Below are 18,270 nucleotides of genomic sequence, written 5' to 3'. Positions count from 1 at the left end.
CATAGTTAACTAGGGATGTATAATTTGAAAAAAAAAAATGAATGATACCCTCTTAATATATTTCCTAATACCCATGATCTACACAAAGAAGCTTTTATCCCACCCCATGAAAAGTAACAGGGCCTCACATTCTAATGGTCCAAACTGTTTTAAAAACACCCACCCCGATGCTTTTCAGCATCCCTTAAAGATTTAACCACCTCCATGAACTTATTTTGCCCTTTTATATAAAAGCTGGTATCTTGACAGTTTTAATAAGTACTCAGGAGAGAATAAGGAAAGTGGAGGAAAAATGCTCACTCCAGTTATCTTTTCTTTCTAAATACTAAGGCATACAAAAGAATTAATCAGCATATAGAAACCCAAATGAAACAAAGAACAGTGACATTTCACAGCTCCTAACTACGAAGAGAACTTACAAAACAGCATCAGTGTTATGACATGCAACATCAACAAAAAAAGGTAGCAAATTTGGTAGTGATGCCTTGAAATGGCTTCACTCTTAATCTTGCAAGAGTGGGGACTCCTTTGTTTTCATAAATATTTTAGTCTTTCCATTAGAAAGTTTTCATTTGTTTACATCAAAACCAAGTTCATTAATTCTTTATGTATCAGTTTCTTCACCATTTTACCCCATAATTTTAGAAGAGCAGACTGATTCTCTGGGCCAACATCAATTAAGGATGTTTTATGACCCTGTAACTTTTCAAACAAAGAAGAATACACACTCTTAACTAGCCTTCCTTAAAGAAGCTCACCAAAGGACTACAGAATGGGTTCATTCCACATATGCAATGACTTTCACTCCCAATGGGAAGAAAGACTAAGAAATAAAGGAATGAAATACCATTTTTCCTTTTCAAGTTTAGATCATGCTTGAAGAATGTATTTGTGCTATGTAATTCTTGACTTATACAAAGAAAAAATAAATAGATCCTTTGCCCAAAGAATAAATAAATAGATCATTTGCCCGAATAGTAAGTAAAGAAGACTTGAGTGGTCGTATCTTTACTTCTTTGAAACCCCATCCACCTGCTTTCAAAATTAATGTTTACAATGAAACAGATTACATTAGAAAGCAAAGTTACTCACCATGGAGGAATCACTGCTTCCACTCCCGATCGGAGCTCCCTCAGCACAGGTTGGGAGGTGGGTAGAAAGTTGACTAGCCCTGCCCCCATCTATGACATCACAATCTACCTCATAAAAGGTAGTGAAAGTGCTCTGAACTCCTGTCTGATTTCCGAGAGATACAGAAAAGAGTGAGTGAGAGAGAGAGCAAGAGAAAAAAAAAAAACGTACCCTATTGGGAAGGGATTGGGGAAGTGGAAGAGGGAGGGGGTCATTGGGAGAAAGAGGCATATGAAGGAATTAGGTGCTGAAAGAGATATGGATGGGCATCTGTGATATTAAGCAGCCCAGCCATATGAATTCCTCATTGGCTCTCTTGAACAGATAAATGGACCATTTTGGAGAAGGAGGATGAAGAAGCACCCTGCCTTGTCAGGCATTGTAGGGGACAATCGTTGTGGGTTCAAAGGGGATGAATCCCCTATTTAAAGCATTGAAGATCACCAAGAGAGAAAGCAAGGGCTACAGCTCTTAAAGCTTGGAACAGTATGTGGGGAATCTCAGATGTCTTTCTTGGAAGTTCCATTGCCCTGCTGTGTGACCTTCATTAAGCCCTTGGCCTCTGCATGTGCAGCCAGTACATGGTACTAAAAGGATACTTACCTCTTTCATTGGAATCACTGAAGAACTAATGAATTCATTGTTGCTACAACTGCAATTCTTTTTACTCTTCCTTTTTGTACCCAAGGAGGGGCTGTGTGACAGGCACATTTTAAAAGATAAGCCAATAACCAATGCCTATTTCTACTTCTTAAGATTTTACCTTCTGCATGAAATATCACTGACAATTTTGACCAGTTTTTCTCTGTGTAGTGAATATAACATATATATGTATATATGTATATATGTAAAGGGGGTAAATAAAGCCCACCTTCAAAACTGGAGAAAAATCGAATGGGAAGATTTCCATAACCATAAGGTCCCTGCACTACCACTCTCAGAGGTCAAATTTAAGTTACCCAGTGATGTTAACTGACCAAATGTGTGTCACATGCACTAAAGGTATAGTCATATAGTTATAGCTTTGTTTAACATCTGAGTCCATTGCGGGGGGGTGGGGGGGTGGGGGGGTGGTGGTAAATTAGGCACTATGGGAGAATAATGTGGAGAACATTAAGGTATTTTTATTTTAAATGGAGATTTAGAAGTTAAAAAACTATGAACTACTCAAAGTTGTTGAGTGGGTAATATGACAAAAGGAAGGAGTAGTTTCAAAGAGCAGGTAGGTTCTGAAACCATCCACATGGAAGCCAGATCTTCATTTGCCCCGTGCAATATATGAAAAGTGAAACTCACTATTCCCACATAAAATATTTTAGTAAAAGATTCAAAATTATAGTTTACAGTTAATGGCATCATAAATGGGTAAAGCCCAAAGCATGTTTCTGTGTGTAGATAACCAATATTCATGATTAAAATTTTTTTCTTATGTTTTAAGCCAATATAATTCTATTTTTAATCCTGCCATTCCTAGATCACGAAATATGTAAGTGTATTAATGATCACAATTTAAAAATTAAGCAGGGGCACCTGGGTGGCTCAGTCGGTTGGGCATCCGACTTCGGCTTAGGTCATGATATCACGGTCCGTGAGTTCGAGCCCCGCGTTGGGCTCTGTGCTGACAGCTCAGAGCCTGGAGCCTGCTTCAGATTCTGTGTCTCCCTCTCTCTCCGACCCTCCCCCATTCATGCTCTGTCTCTCTCTGTCTCAAAAATAAATAAACATATTTTTTTAATTAAGCAAAACTGGTAGATTAGGGAGCATTTTGAAACATAGATGCTACTAAATTCAAACTGATAATGGATTTGGCAACATTACTCCCATATTTTACTTCAAAATAAATGTTAGAGGCATTTAAATAATTTCTTCAGAAAATTAAATACAATAGAAAAAAATATCTGGCATTTATGAAAAAATGGAATTTTTCTAGTATTTGATGTTTTCTGTACTTATTAGAGAAAGCAGTGATATCTTGCTTGTTTTCCTTCTTGTATTATTGTATTTCTATTTTCAGTAATTCTAAATCTAAATTCAGCTTCTATATTCAACAGCTTTATTGTGTGAGTTTTCACAATTAATGGCCCTATGAAGTTTTATTTTCTTCCTATTTTTACTCATTGGATCATTGACTAGTTGGCTTATCCTTGCTTTTTTATGCTTTATGATGATCCCATTTGTTCAGAAATTAGGTATCTCCTGATTTTCCCATTATAGGGAACGTGCTATTCATTTATCTTTATTTTTCAGTTTCAAAAATGATTATTATGTATTAGAAGCTTATTTGTGTCATCTCACCTTTCATACAAAATTTAAAGGTCGTTATTATAAGATTACTGATTGCAATTGTTCATTCTTCCAAGAAACACCTTAACAATATTACTACACAACAAAGAAGGTATATATCTGCCAATGTTAATATATCAGAATAAAAATGGAGTTAAACACTTTTTAGCTATTGAAAGAAAACAAGTTAGACTTATAATTTGTTGATGTTTCTTATTATCTATTGCTTATTTGGAAATGGAGCATGACTTCAGGAACCCAATGCAAAACTAGGCTGCATCAAAAGGATGCAGAGTGGTGAACTGTGCTGACTTTTTTAGGTGATTTAGTATGATTGATTGCAATAATGTCTTTAGTTATGAGATTAGTTTAAGAAAAACCAAAACGAACTTTCTTTGACACAGAATGCAATGCCAGGATCAGATAATTTCCAATTCTTCTTAGGATTTAGCCACTTGACATTGTTTATGAACACTGTCACTACAATTATGGATTTGATGCATACTTTCTATGACATCACATAAATGGATGAGTTAGCCTTTTAAGACAAGATATGAAATGATTGTAAGATTTGAGTCAAGAAACTCCATTACTGAAGTCATGGTTATAATTTTCTTCTGATCAAAGAGATGTAGGATTGGTTTCATCTGTTGAAAAAAGGTGTATTTGTTTAACTTAGTGCAAAAGATCGAGAAAAGTCAGGTGGGATAATTTGTGTAGTCCAAAAGAATAATCAAAAGGTGTCTTTATAAAGTAATTCATTGTGTAAGACATGATCAGGCAGTTGGCATGCAATCTGACCAAAATGTTATTATTAAAGAGAAATATCTCAGCAATAGAGAATCTAAACAATTTTGATAGCAATGGATTTTAATCAGGAGTTCCTAGATGAAGAGATTCTGTTCTGAGTTTGTTTTATGATAGTGTCTCACATACATAGCCTTGGGCTTAAAAGAGTATATGGTTCTTAGAAGATGATGCTGCCTGGAACTTCTCCAGGAACTTCTCTCAGTTGAGAAATAGATTTGCAAAAGGAAATGGATGAAAGAGGTCAAGATACAGATTGTGCAGATTTGACAGAAGATCTAGTCAGAGTTCCACTCAAGTTCATTATCAGCAAGGCATCTGCACAGATGAAGGTATTCAGAGAAAAGCAATAATGTAAGATGTAGTATTGATGATGAAAGAAAAGATTACAGTCCAAATTAAGTAAGCTTGCCTTCAAGAAAATTGGATTAGGATGAAATATTTGAAATATATTTATTGCCCAGAAAGAAAATGACTGTTGAAGATAGAGTAAGACAATATGTTCCGAAGCAGTAAAAGAAATCTAAACTAAGAAAACTACACACTGCCCATCCAGAAGTCTTTCCTATTTGTAAGATACATGGGCCATAACATGGCACATATTTCTCTCCTAAGGGCTGTGATAAAAGCTATATTTTATAAATCATTTAAATTAAGCTGGAGAAAGCATTTGACAAAATCTGTAGGGACAGAATGCAGAAGATAGTAAGTTAAACATGCTTTTACTTCTAGAATATAGTAAACCAAGAACAACAGTGAATACACAGAGATAGCCATCAACAGACACCCTGCTATTCTTGCTGAGAATGCTAAACAGTAAGATGAGAAACTAAATGGAAAAAAGAAAACCCAATGGATTACACAATCTAACAAAAGCACAATGGACAGAAAACCTTATCCTTTTTCATGGAAATTATTTGCTATTAGAGAGAAAGGACTTTGAATACCCTCACCCTACAGATATTTAACACTGTGCCTTTTTAGTTGGAGCACCATAGAAATGTTGTTCAATGAATCAGAAAATGTACTATGTGAAAAGGAAATACAACTCATTGAAGCTCAGATTGTTGGTTTGTCATTAGAACTTAGGAACAACATACAGAAACACTAACCTTTTTCTAGAAAAATATGGTTGTCAAAAAATTTCATCACATCCAATACCAAACATAAAATCCTGTCTCAGTTTTCCTATGGAGTCTCTTAATTTGCTTTAGTTTGAGTCATCTGAGGTAATTGAAAATGGTGCAAAATCAGTAAGATCCCCAGATAATATCTAGTGTATGATTTTCATATTTATCTTCTGTTTATGTGTATATTCTTGTATCAATTTATTCACATTTTAGCTTCTTTTTCTTCCAACTGCCTCAGTATCCAGGAATTCTTGAGGTATATCCAAGTAGGAACAAGAAAAAAACAAAAACATCACAATGGATTTAGGTAACTAATTCAAAATAATGTATTTCTTGACTAGAGCTGACATATCCAAGTGTACACAGGAAAACCAGAAAGCATACACTAAATTACAGATACTATTTCAAACATAAAGGTATTCTACCCAACACTGTAGCTTCCCATAATAACTTGGTTCAACTTAAGGGAACAGATATTATCTGGATTTGTTCTCACATATCGACAACTAGTTAAAAATGAGGAGACAGCTCCTAAGACACTAGACATTATTTAAAATATATTGATAACATCTAACAATGAAATCAATGATAACAACTAGCATCTCAAAATTAGAATAGGTCTCATGGGAAAATGTTATAAACCAGCACTGCTTAAATAGGTTTGCCTGTGTCTCACAGATACCAAAAGATGCAAAATTAGTGTCCCTCATCCAGGTACCTGCCATATGTCTAATTTCCAAGTTTTCACAAAATATTGCTAGTCGTTGGCTGCCAAATAATGCTCTGAATATGAACTGAGATCCAAAACATTAATTGCGAATAGATTAAGGTGTGGATCACTTGCCTTCTTTTTGATTAGAGGCTTTCAAAACTTGAATAGCTTTAAAACCTGAAGAAATGGAAGTTCACTGACTGAATGACAAGTAATGGCACTGACATTTCTGAGGCAGAGACATTCTTCTTAAAACCACTAGCCACTTCTCCTCTGACGAGCAATAATGAATGCCCTCAGACCAAAGTATAAATGCCTCAGAGTACAAGTTCAGGTGATGCACTCAAATTAATCCATTGAGTAGATCCAAGTTAGGTCAACCCATGCTTCCACCTATGGTAAAGAGTTATTTGTTTGGTTCGTGTTCCAATTTTGCCACAAGAGAGTCTGTTTTCTCACTTTAAAATGAGAGCATTAGAATATAAAGTCTGTTTCTATGCATAAAACAAATCAGTTTAATTTCATCAGTGAAAAAACGGATTTTTTTCAATGCATAGAATTGATCAAATTGATAGGTTTAGGGCCATTGTCACTAAGTATGTAACTAAAGAGCTTCTTTAACAGAGCAATACACCATCCTCCTTTGCACAAAGACTATTTAAATTCAGGGAGACACCTATACAGGTGTGGTATACTAGACTCAAAACTTGTTATGATGCCTGGCACCCAAGGAGATTTTTACTTATAACATTCCCCATTTCCCATTTCTTCCACATGTAATACCTTGAGTTTGTCAAATGTCACCTTTATAACACTGGGAGAAAGAATCTGCGCTGAAAAATCACTTAAGGGTTATTTTTCTCTGAAGGTTTGCATAATTTAGGTTGTACAAAATCAGTGGCCATGTACACTGATATAAATGTAACAGAGGAAGACTTAATGCAGGAATCAAAACCTAAATGGTTATAGTTTTGGTGTCATAACAGATTGAGAAGGTTAGGTTTTTCAGAGAAAGATTGAATTCTTCAGCAACCCATCTTAGTAGTAAAGTATATGCAAAGAACTATGGCCATTCTGCCAATGATAAGTACTTGTTTAATTTTCTTAGTGTTACAGAATATTTCCACCATCTTTCCATCCAGATTTATAATCTAAAGTTTGTTTTAATCTTACTGTCTCTAGATCTGGCCTCTCCTGCTGTTGCATAGTTCAGGAAAGTCTGTTAAGCCCAAATACTTAATGGCCTACCCTCTGAAAAATCTGGAGAAAATTCTTTGTAACTGCAGTTAATTTCCTGAACACATACCCTTTTGTTCAAGTGAAGCAGAGAAATGTATTTCAAATCCAAATTGAAATAGCAATTTAGATTTGTTTCCATTACTACTACACTCTGATCAGTGGAGATCAAGAATTGACAATAAACAGAATAGAATATATATATAAAAAACTCTTTCTCCAAAAAAGTGATGCTTAAAGTACAAGGTTACATAAGTAGGTACAATGCTAATTCCAGTGACTGCTTCGTATCATTACAAAATACTAACACTATTTTTATAGAGGAAATATAGAACTTTTCAAAAAAAATGCAATTCTCATCTCAACAAATCACATTTTAAAAATATATTTTAAATATATGTAATATAAGTGTATAAAATATATATTTTAAAAGATATAATACATATAGCACTGTACAAATAATTCCCACATTTTCTTTTCCCTAAATTTTCTTGGATCAGATGTGTCACAGTTGTCAACCACTTGTTCAGTTCCTGATTACTGCTTATTTGAGGATAATAGAGTAAATATCAAATCATGTGTATTTGTTGTATGTGCATGTTTGTGCACATGCACATATGTATCTTTGGTTATATGCCATAGTCAGGTAGGATTGATTTGGCCATTATCAGTTTCTAGTAGTGTATTAATGGTTTTCATTTATTACCATGAACATTCATGTTGATTTTGAGTCCAATTTTTTTAATGACGTGAAACAGGCAATAAGGACTGTAATTGACCCCTTATTCTCTAATATTTTTCTTTAACAATTCAAATCCTACCAGCATCACAAATTATATTTTCTCACCTTGTCAAGCTTCTCTCCACAACCCAATTGAGAGAGATTTAAATTTGGAAAGGAGAGATTTAAGTGGCAAAGAACAAAAGTGCACATTAAGGCAGGTTACTCCATTCCTCAGGAATAGGGCAGGGCTCCATTCAGTCAGTCTGAGGAAACTAATATCCCCACCTTGAAACTCTGCTCCTATATTTTGTTAATATGAAAAAAAAGACATTTAAATGCAATAAAATCTTTCAAAATTTGTAGCATTTTATGTGGGGTCAACTATAAGTTACAATTTGTGTCCTTCCATCTCTGACCTAAACAGTGAATTCCTGTCCGGGGTAGGGTTATTGCTCTTTTGTTCTGGCTTCATTGTTACAATGAGACTCTTGATGTAGTTGAACTTCAAACAATAATAATAATAATAATAATAATAATAATAGTAAGGCGCAATTTCTCAGATTTATCAGAATGTTTGATGTTCAGCATTCTACATTCTTAAATTCCACCTTACTGTTTCCAATCTCATTCAGAAAAATCCACGAAGTACAAATGTTAGGGTAAAAATAATCAAAGGTTATTTAGAATGATTTTTATGTCTTCAGATCCATGTGTACATCTTCATTTTTACATTTAAAAGAATCCATTAAATCCTCTGAAACCTAGTAAATAAAAATTAATTAAAAACACAACCATCAAATATACAAGTAATATCCGCATCACAGCTTTGGAATTTACTTGTATGCAAAATATATTTACATACTTGGAAAAAAATTTGCTCAACTTTTCTGCCATGATGAATATAATGCTATCACATTTAAGGGATATTACCTTCACTAAAATAATTTACGATACGCTATGGTTAAATTTCTTTTTTTTTTTTCTTCTTTCATGCCTCTTCTCTCCTATCCTACTCTCATTTCTTCCTCTTCTTTCAACATTCCTTTTTCCAAAAAGCATGTAAACTGACCTAAGAGATTAAATAAACAAACACTAAGCCAATAAAGCCAATTTATAAACTAATGGATGTTTAATATTCTGGACTTCAGTTTCTTCTACTTTCACTTTAACATTTCTGTCACTGTTAGTTTTTGGGGTTTTTTTTTTGTTGTTTTTTGTTTTTGTTTTTTTTGTTTGTTTGTTTGTTTAGATTTTCTCTTCCCCATTGACCTCCTTAGCAACCAATGGCGTAAGCTGAATTGGCTCACAAATGCATCTTCTACTTTGAGATTTAGTAGAAATGGCACCTTTTGCCTGTTGAGAAGGATTTAAGCCAATAACTTTTAAAAACATATCTCCAGACATAAAATTAGTAGTGCTTCTTAGACAGCAATTGTATGATTGAGCACATGTAAGCATATATCCAGGATTGTGTTATTTCTCCAACTCCCCATCGTGCCACAAGAAGAACTTTTGCATCCATTGTCCCCAGCCTATGACCTGTTGAGTTTTCCTGCCCCACCTCTCAAGCCAAAGGCAGATACAACAGAAGAAGCCTTTCCCAGTTAGTACACACAGAATCACATAAAACATACACATGCTGACATGATACATAACTGTGCACATGTGCATTCTGTTCATCATGCTAGCTCACGGCTCTAAAAACACAGCTCTCAGCTTTGAGATTTAAGTCATTTCTCTTGGAAAAATGGAAATAAGCTATCCAAATCTCTTATTTTAGGGGAAATTTTGACTACTAACAAATATACCTTCCTGGGAGCTTTCCTCTATTTCAGAAAAGAAGCTACAGCCTTGAATCCCATTATTTAAGCATTTCTCTCTCTCTCTCTCTCTCTCTCTCTCTCTCTCTCTCTCTCTCTCTCTCTCTCTCATATATAATACTATAGTAGTTTATCCCTAAAAATGTAGCAACTTTGTCATGCCAGACAACGAAATAAATGGGACCCTAGGCATGGACACATTTTCTTGGCAAAATCATTGAAAGTTTGTGTGTATGGGGTCTTACATTCTTGACTCTTTCAGAACTTTGAAGGCAGTCATTTGTGGCTATTTTGCAAAAGAAACACATTGGTATTTTTTCTCCATTAACCATCAGTGAAGGAGGATGAAGAATAAGATGGACGCAGAAGTGGCAAAGACAGCAGACTACAGATGCAGGTATGGCACCAAATAGCAATCAAGCTTTGAAAAAATGAGGAGGCCAAGAGCAGGTCCATAACTGAGCAATATATAGCAAACCTTTATAATGCATTTGACTCAAAACTATTATAAAGTTATATAACATTCCTCAAAAAGAAGCCTTCTCCCATGCAAGGATTTATGAACTTTGCCAATAAGACTCAAAGAAGGAAACAGGCTTCTTGATGGTGTTCTCAATCTCAAACACCTCTACAAATGCCAACAGTGCAAGTGATAAAAGCCAGTGATGGTTTGGACTACATCTAAATGAGGAAAAGACAATGGAAATGATGCTCGGGAAGCAGTGATGAACAATGGGTACTGAGAGGATAATGGAGAACAGCTCTGCCAGTAAAATATCACCTAAATGAGGTTGTGGACTCTGAGATCCACAAAGATGCTTTGTGCATCCATGTAAATAATAAGATTTGGAAAGTGACAAATGAAAGCACACAAGGCAAGCTAAACAAAAAGCACTCAGTTCCACAGGTGCTATATACAGATGGACATGAAAGCCGAATGGTATGGGAAACTATACCATCGAGTCTGAAGATAAGAAAAGAAGCAAGGGATATGCAATGTTTTGATCACTTCTTGGCAGAGAGAAACTCGGTAATTACCAACTCGGCAGAAAGGACACATTGCAAGACAGATTGCTCTTGGTTGTTGAAGAATGTTGAAGCAGGATCATTTTGGAAATGCAAAGAGGTGACTATGCTTTGGGAAGAGGCACAAAATAGCCAATTTATCGGACTCTAGGTGAAACTGCATGGAACAGGCTTTCCAGATGGCATCTCCATGCAAGCCAGATCAGCTCTTTTCCCAGCTGTTTTCTGCCACCCAAATAATACAGAACCTGAAACCGTTGAAGAATGATTTTTCCATATATTTTTATCAAATGGTCTGTTGAATTTCTGAAAATTGAGAATTGAGCTTAATGACTCGTCTGATTTTCAAAAGGCATTCACCACGTTGATAATGTGATGTTCCCAGTAATGTCACACTTAAAATGGCAGCATCATCGTTGACTGGGAAAAGAACTAAAGGTGGCAGAGCCACACTTTGGAATTTGCATATAGTTTACAATAGATGGCACCTCGTGTTCAAAGAAGGGGACAGAGGGAGGAGAAGCCAAGGTGAAGAACCTCAACACATACATTTGGAAATCTTGCCAAGAAATCATAATTCTTCTATTAATCAAACTTATTTCTCTATATTTGATGAAAATGGACCAGATACTAAGGGAAACACCGGAGTGATTAAGCAAAGAAGACATAATTGTTAGTGTTTGACAACTATGTTAGTTTTTGGCAACAGCACATCAACCTGTATTAAATTTGAATATTTTCTGGCTTTCAAGGGTTACTGATAACCTAGTATGCATTGGAACCTGATGAATGAATTCCTATTGTTTTCATCATCTCTAACATGTGAACACAATCCACACATAGAGAGGCTGGCTCCTGAACAGAGAGTGAAAATTACTAGGACTAACAAAGGGAAGTAGACTCACAATGAGTAAATGTACAAAAGCTCCAAATAATTATAATAGTCAAAGCTTGGCAATGAGTTTCCAGACTACAAAATTAGTTTTCTTGTGAAGAATGGAGATTTTACAAGGCTAGTATAAACATGGGGTAATTGGAAAATCAAATTGCTCTTTGTGAGTTATTGTAAGGTCTGGAATAATGGTGATAACATTTATTTAAAAAAAAAAAACTCCCTATGAATCACTGTAGTTTGGTGTTTTTAGCAGTACTGTTGCCAAGAATGCTTGCCTTGGAAGCACAACAGTGGGAACTTTAATTGTGAAGCCCAACTCCCAGCTTACCCCTGACACAATGAGCTCTCCTCCTAGATTCTGAACTTCTGCCTTCACCTTGCTGCAGATATTAAGCTGATGGCAATACAAAGCAATTCGTTGAAGGTAGGCTAATAAATCCTGCTTACATGCTGAATCAGGACACTATAAAACATTAAAAAAAAGTGATCTCAATTAGTAAGTACTCTTTAGTTTCTAACACTTGCTATATAAAAGCTGTGAGAAGAAAAGGTTTTAGTGTCATAAATATTAATCACATCCATTTAACTTCTTGATAGCACATTTTATGAAAGCCACAGTCAGTAGTTTACAATGGTCAGCTGTACTTTGATACAATTCTCTAAACAGAATATTGAAGATCTTTCAGAAAGTCTTACTGGAACTTCTGTACATGTTTATGAGTAATTTTACCAGTTGTCTTCTAAACTGTTAAGAAAACCAAATATTCTACAGGTTTTTTTCTTAGTGGCCCACTCAACATTCACTATGTGTAGTTATTTTAATATGGACAACCAAAGCAACAGAGGCTAGAAAGAAATCGCTCTGCATAGAAATCTCTCTGACACAGCATAAGATAGAATTTCAATTCATTTGGTTGGGTGAAAAAACCATTTGTTTCCTTTGGCTTTCTCAGAAAAGTATCATTCACTAAAGGAAGTCTATTACACTTTTGGGATTTTTGTATTTATCAAAAATTTAGCAACATTATAAACTTTAAATAAGACATTCTGAGAAGGATCATAACCACTGTTAGAGAAAGAGATTTAAGTAGAGTTTGAAGCCAACTGAAACAAACACATAAGAGTAAAAACAGAGCTCTTCAAAGGTTATACCAGAGTCAACTAGAACCAGGAATGCTGGATTCTCTCTGAGACTTAGTGGGTAGATATCCATCAAATACACAGTGAGCTTAGCTGAACACTTCCACAGATATTTACATGACTCTCTAAAGCATTTAAGGCTTCAATACCAATGGTTATTCAATAATTGGAATATATTTCTATTACTATCAAAAGTTCAGTTCAAGATTCTGTAGGCCATTCCATTGTTCTGGCTCAAATTAGCACTTGTAAAGGATGTATACTCACCAAATTTTTGATCAAACACTGTAAGAAATAAGTATAGAAATAAGATCTATATAGAAATAAGAACTATAGCTAAATCTGAAGTGACTTATTTAGAATAAGTGAATGAGAGGGGTGCCTGGGTGGCTTGGTCAGTTAAGTTTCTGGCTCTTGATTATAGCCTGGTTCGTGATCTCATGACTGTGAGATCGACCCCCAAGTTGGGCTCCTCACTGGGCATGGAGCCTGCTTAAAATTCTCCCTTTCCCTCTGCTCCTCACCCGCTCACTGTTTCTCTATCTCAAAAAAAAAAAAAAAAGTTATGAGAAAAAGACTCCAGCTAGGTTTTCTTCAAGCTTAAGAAAGGCAATTCTTAAAAAAAAAAAAAAAATGCAAACCTTTCATTAATACTGTGAATCCTGTGGTTTTGACATAACCATATCTTTAACAAATGACAAAGGGGTCTCTTTTATATATAACACCATTGTGGTACTTTCTTTTACTAACTGCATTTATCAAGAAAGAATCCCACAGAGACTGTTTTAGCTTTCTACAAGTACTTAATACTGTAATATTTATCCTACTCCAGAGACCCATATACTGAAAGGAATTAACTTTAAAATGATATCTCCCTTGAGGGCTGACAAGGCTTTCGATACAAATACCTTGCAACAAATTAAACTCGAAGTTCTATCTCAATGGAACAGTAATTAAAAATGCAACAGTCCGTAAAAAGTTTATATTGCTTGTGTATCTCAAATCTTCATAAAAATATTTTCAGGCAAAATAAAGGCAACACATCCACTTTTTGGTAATGTTCATCCTATTCCATTATTTAAAACACACATAAAAGCATGATGGACCAAGAAATATAATTCATATATCATGAAAATAGGTGAGTTTGAGAAAGATATGTCCTATTCAGACAAAGCATTATCAAAAACTGCAAGTTGCTTCATAGCTGATGACAGTGCACATGCCACCAAGAGAGGGTTATATTTAACCAACTCTTGTGTTTATTTTAAGTCATCATAGAATAGCATTTGCATATTTTGTCATTTAATTTCTTGTTTAATTTTTGTTTTTATTTTTTAAATGTTTATTTATTTTGAGAGAGAGAGAATAAGCCAGGGAGGGGCAGAGAGAGAGGGAGAGAAAGAGAATCCAAAGCAGGCTTCATGCTGTCGGTGTAGAGCCCACAGTGGTGCTCAATCTCACCAACCGTGATCATGACCTGAGTTGAAATCAAGACTCAGACCCTTAACCAACTGAGCCACCCAGGCGCTGCTAAATACTTTGTTATTTAATTGCAAAATACATCTAGAATCTTGGGATTTGTGTGTGTGCATGTGTGATGTGCTTTCCATATATCAAGTCCATAGTTAATTCTATTTCCATAGTCCCGCTGCCTGGGACTATGATTCAAGTTGCATAATTGCTGGAAATAAAGGTCCTAAAATGCGAAAGCAAAAAACAAGAACTCAAGGAACCTAAACGTACTAAAAAATAGTTTAAAGCAATTTAGATTCAGAGTTTAATGGAGAAGCCATCCAAACTCCATCTACTTTCACTTCAGGAAAGAAGTCCTTCCTCACAAAACTCTTTTTAGAACCTCTACCAATCTCTTCTCACTCCACTCATCCCAAGTGCCCTGAACATTTTCAGAGAAAAAATGTGGCATTCTTTCCTGGCTGGTGCATTTTTGTTTGTTTGCATACATGCGTGCATATTTCCAAGAACATTCATTATCTCTCCTCTCTTTTCCATAAACTTTCTGGGATACATACAGAACTCTGTATAGATCAGTTCAATTTATCCTGCAAACTGCAGGAAGCCTGGCAGTTGATATGTCCCTGAAATTAGCAACTTAGTGGTGGTTTGGTCTTCAACCCATACAAATTTCAGGGGATAGTCAAATGGTGGTAATATTTAATGAATTATCTTTACGATTAAGTGTTTCTCCAAAATTAAAATGTTTTTAATGTTTGTTTATTTTGAGAGGGAGAGAGATCAAGTGAGCAAGTGGGTAGAGGGGCAGAGAGAGAGAAGAGAGAGAATTCAAAGAAGCTCTAGGCGCCATCAGCCTAGAGCTCAATGAGAGGCTCGATCTCATGAACCATGAAATCATGACCTGAGCCGAAACCAAGAGTCTGATGCTTACCTGACTGAGCCACCTAGGAGCCCCTCTCAAAAATTTCAAAGCAAGCACAAAACATTCCCTTGGATTAGCCATCATATATGTAAAAAAAATAAAATGAGACAATCTGCTGGCATATTTTAAATGTAATCTTAATGATTTAATCATGTGTTTTCAGTATTTACAAGACGAGTGGATTTGGTATTGACTTCTGAGGGATTCTAGAATCTGGGATGTTGAAGACGGCAAGTATTTAGGGGAAGAGCCAAACATTAAGGAATGAAGGAAGAAAATTATAATAAGCAACTCAAAAATTATAGGAGACTAGGGCCATTAAGAAGGAGGAACAATCCTATGTCAGTGTCTCCAGACAGCATCACTATATTGGAGTCTAGTAAGCGATTTCATGCTTATAATGTTGTGTCCATGTAAGTAACAGCTTATGTAATATTTTCTATTTCAGAATCTTATTTTATATTTTAAGACATTTTTCCTTTTAAAATAGCTCAAACTATAAACCACTGTTATTCAAAAGGGTAAGAATTAGTTACCTGTACAAGTCTACTGTTTAAAGTGCCCTTATAAGGAATGGAACATTATTGCAACTAGATATATTTAGAACAGGATTTTAGAGTTCCAATTTAAGCCACATGACATGCAAAGTGTGGAGATAAACACAAATACTCAGGTGAGATTCAGAACTACTTTCATGTATCTAACTTCAGTCGGAAGGCACAAAAGATACTCTCAGAATTTCCTTTCTCTGTAATGCCTTTAAATCCAGATGAAAATAAAGCTGAAATCTAGAGGTTCCTGATTATGTGGATTAATTCCATTTATGCCAGAGCATTATTAAGAATTATCAAGAGTATCATTATAGTAAGATCAATATTAAATAACAAGAGTTAAAAGTTCTTTCTCTTCCTCTTTATGCAGTGTAGCTGACTTGCTGAATGAGGGTAGCCAGCATAATCCTTTCTTTGGGGGTTATGTCTCTTAAGTAGTGGGTACTCTTCGTTCTGAAGGAGTTTTGGTCATAGGCCTGATGAGTCGCTCCTGGACTGAACCCACTTTGCCATGAACTCAGTCTCAGCAAAGTTCGAGTCCAGTTTGTAAAACGTAAGTGATTACAATTCATCCTTCAGAAGCATTTTATAGAGTACATAAAAACCATTATAGAACCCAAGTGCTAATTAATGGTACCACACAGCATGTGCTTACTCTTCCCTCCTGTATTACCTGATCAGCCACAGCGCGGGCTAACTTGTCCATTCGAGAACCTGCTTCGGCAATTTTCTTGGCAGCATTAATAACATCAGATGTATTTTTCAATGGGCCTTTGCCTCTGAAACAACATATACAACATAATTAGAAATTTACTTTTAACAAATAAACAAACCTACTGTATTGTTTGTCCAGGACTCTGTTGTTGTATTTGATTTTGCTCTGTCCAGATCAGAAGGATTTCAAATGTTTTCTGGATTCACTTCAGTTTCCATGTTAATAGTCTACTTTACTTCCATTCACCTTTAGGGAATATTTTTCCTTATTTTGATGTGCATGCTCATAGTTTATTCTTTATATTAATTTCTTTGTTTTTAAACAGTGGTTCATTAAAAAAGATGACCACTTTGAAGGTGATAGGAATTTAATATTTAAAAGCTTACCATGTGCCTATGCTATTATATATACCACCTCACTTGGATTCATTACAACGCTAGCAAGCAAGCATCATTATTCCCACTTTAGAGGAGAGGAAAATGGAAGAAATACTATTAACTCAACTAAGCTTTATAAAGGACAAAATGTAAATTCTGCATTTAAATCAGAGTCTAGCCAAAGTGAATACACATGCATTGTCTTTCATACCATATCCAGCACTATATTGTATTAATTATATTTTTAAGTCTACTTTGACACTCTGTAAAGCAATGGTCTCTCATATATAACTAGGAACTGATCGGCCGGCATTTCAGAAATCTGTTGAGCCCGCACTCCCATTGGCTTGTATGCTTCCAGTACTGATTTATGAACAAAAAACACAAAACACTGTGTGACAGTAGATGTCTTTATACTTCCAAACCATCGTCCCATATTTTCACATAACATTTTCAATTTGGTGAACTGTTTAATATTACATGTATTTTAAATATTTATTATAAAAGAAAAGGAAACTATGCTGCACTATAAATCTTTAAACAAAATGGGGCATGTGACTTTTCTTTCTCTTTTCTTGAGAGGTAAATAAAACAATACGTTTATTCTTTTTTTTTTTTTTAGCATTGTTACTTATTCTGCTCTCCTTATGTGCATCTAAAAATCAATGCAATTTTTAAGACTACAAAATTACATTCCTATAGTTAGAAATGTGGTGAGATGTGGAGAAAAACTACTCAGAAACAACTTATTTAGAACACATAGGGATATATACAGTGGCAATGACTGCCATTGTTATATAATAACATTTTCTAAATAGAAGACTTAAAATGGCTTCAGAAAATATATGTAAATGAAGGATATTTTGTTCATTTTCCCTCCTAATTTCCCTTTTGGTATTTTTTACATTCATAGCTAAAAAAAAATGCATTGTATTCATGTCAATGCTTAAACACACAGGATGGCAAATTCAAAACTTAAGATATTTTATTTTGCTATGGTAGCTTTAATTTGTCCACAAAGTACAGTGTTTTTTTTTTCCAGTTACTACTTAGGTTTTTAACTATGACAAGAGACTTCATATGTGAATTTTATGTAGCATAGATAAGATTTTGTGAAAATCTGGCTCCCATTTTCTAACATTAATTTGTTATTATCTGTAAATAAACTTTTCCTTGTTTTTGCTTTATATTTTTTAAAGAAAGTTTAGATGCAGAATCTGTCAATGTTTAATAATGTCGTCATTATTACACATTTGTTTTATAACCTCCAGACCTTAGAATCTCTTCTTGTTTACAGTTTTACTCTGACACAATATCTGTTGTTACTT

General features: G+C 34.9%; 1 protein-coding gene across 6 annotated transcripts in view; it reads right to left on the bottom strand.

Moving 5' to 3' along the window:
- CTNNA2 (catenin alpha 2) overlaps positions 1-18,270 on the bottom strand; it is a 1,116,872-nt gene that overhangs the window by 30,142 nt on the left and 1,068,460 nt on the right. For 4 of the 6 annotated variants that reach the window (XM_023251808.2, XM_023251809.2, XM_023251812.2 and 1 more), the window contains 3 exons: positions 16,524-16,629; positions 12,093-12,227; positions 1,093-1,236 (listed from right to left, as the gene is read on the bottom strand). In XM_023251808.2, coding sequence (XP_023107576.1) covers positions 1,093-1,236; positions 12,093-12,227; positions 16,524-16,629 — 385 coding nt within the window. The remainder of the gene's footprint in view (positions 1-1,092; positions 1,237-12,092; positions 12,228-16,523; positions 16,630-18,270) is intronic. The other 2 variants (XM_023251810.2, XM_023251811.2) reach the window with 1 other exon arrangement.

The sequence above is a fragment of the Felis catus genome, chromosome A3 (genome assembly GCF_018350175.1).
Source record: "Felis catus isolate Fca126 chromosome A3, F.catus_Fca126_mat1.0, whole genome shotgun sequence".
Classification (NCBI taxonomy): domain Eukaryota; kingdom Metazoa; phylum Chordata; class Mammalia; order Carnivora; family Felidae; genus Felis; species Felis catus.
Note: the sequence above shows the minus strand (reverse complement) of the source record. Positions and strands in the feature narration are given on the sequence as shown.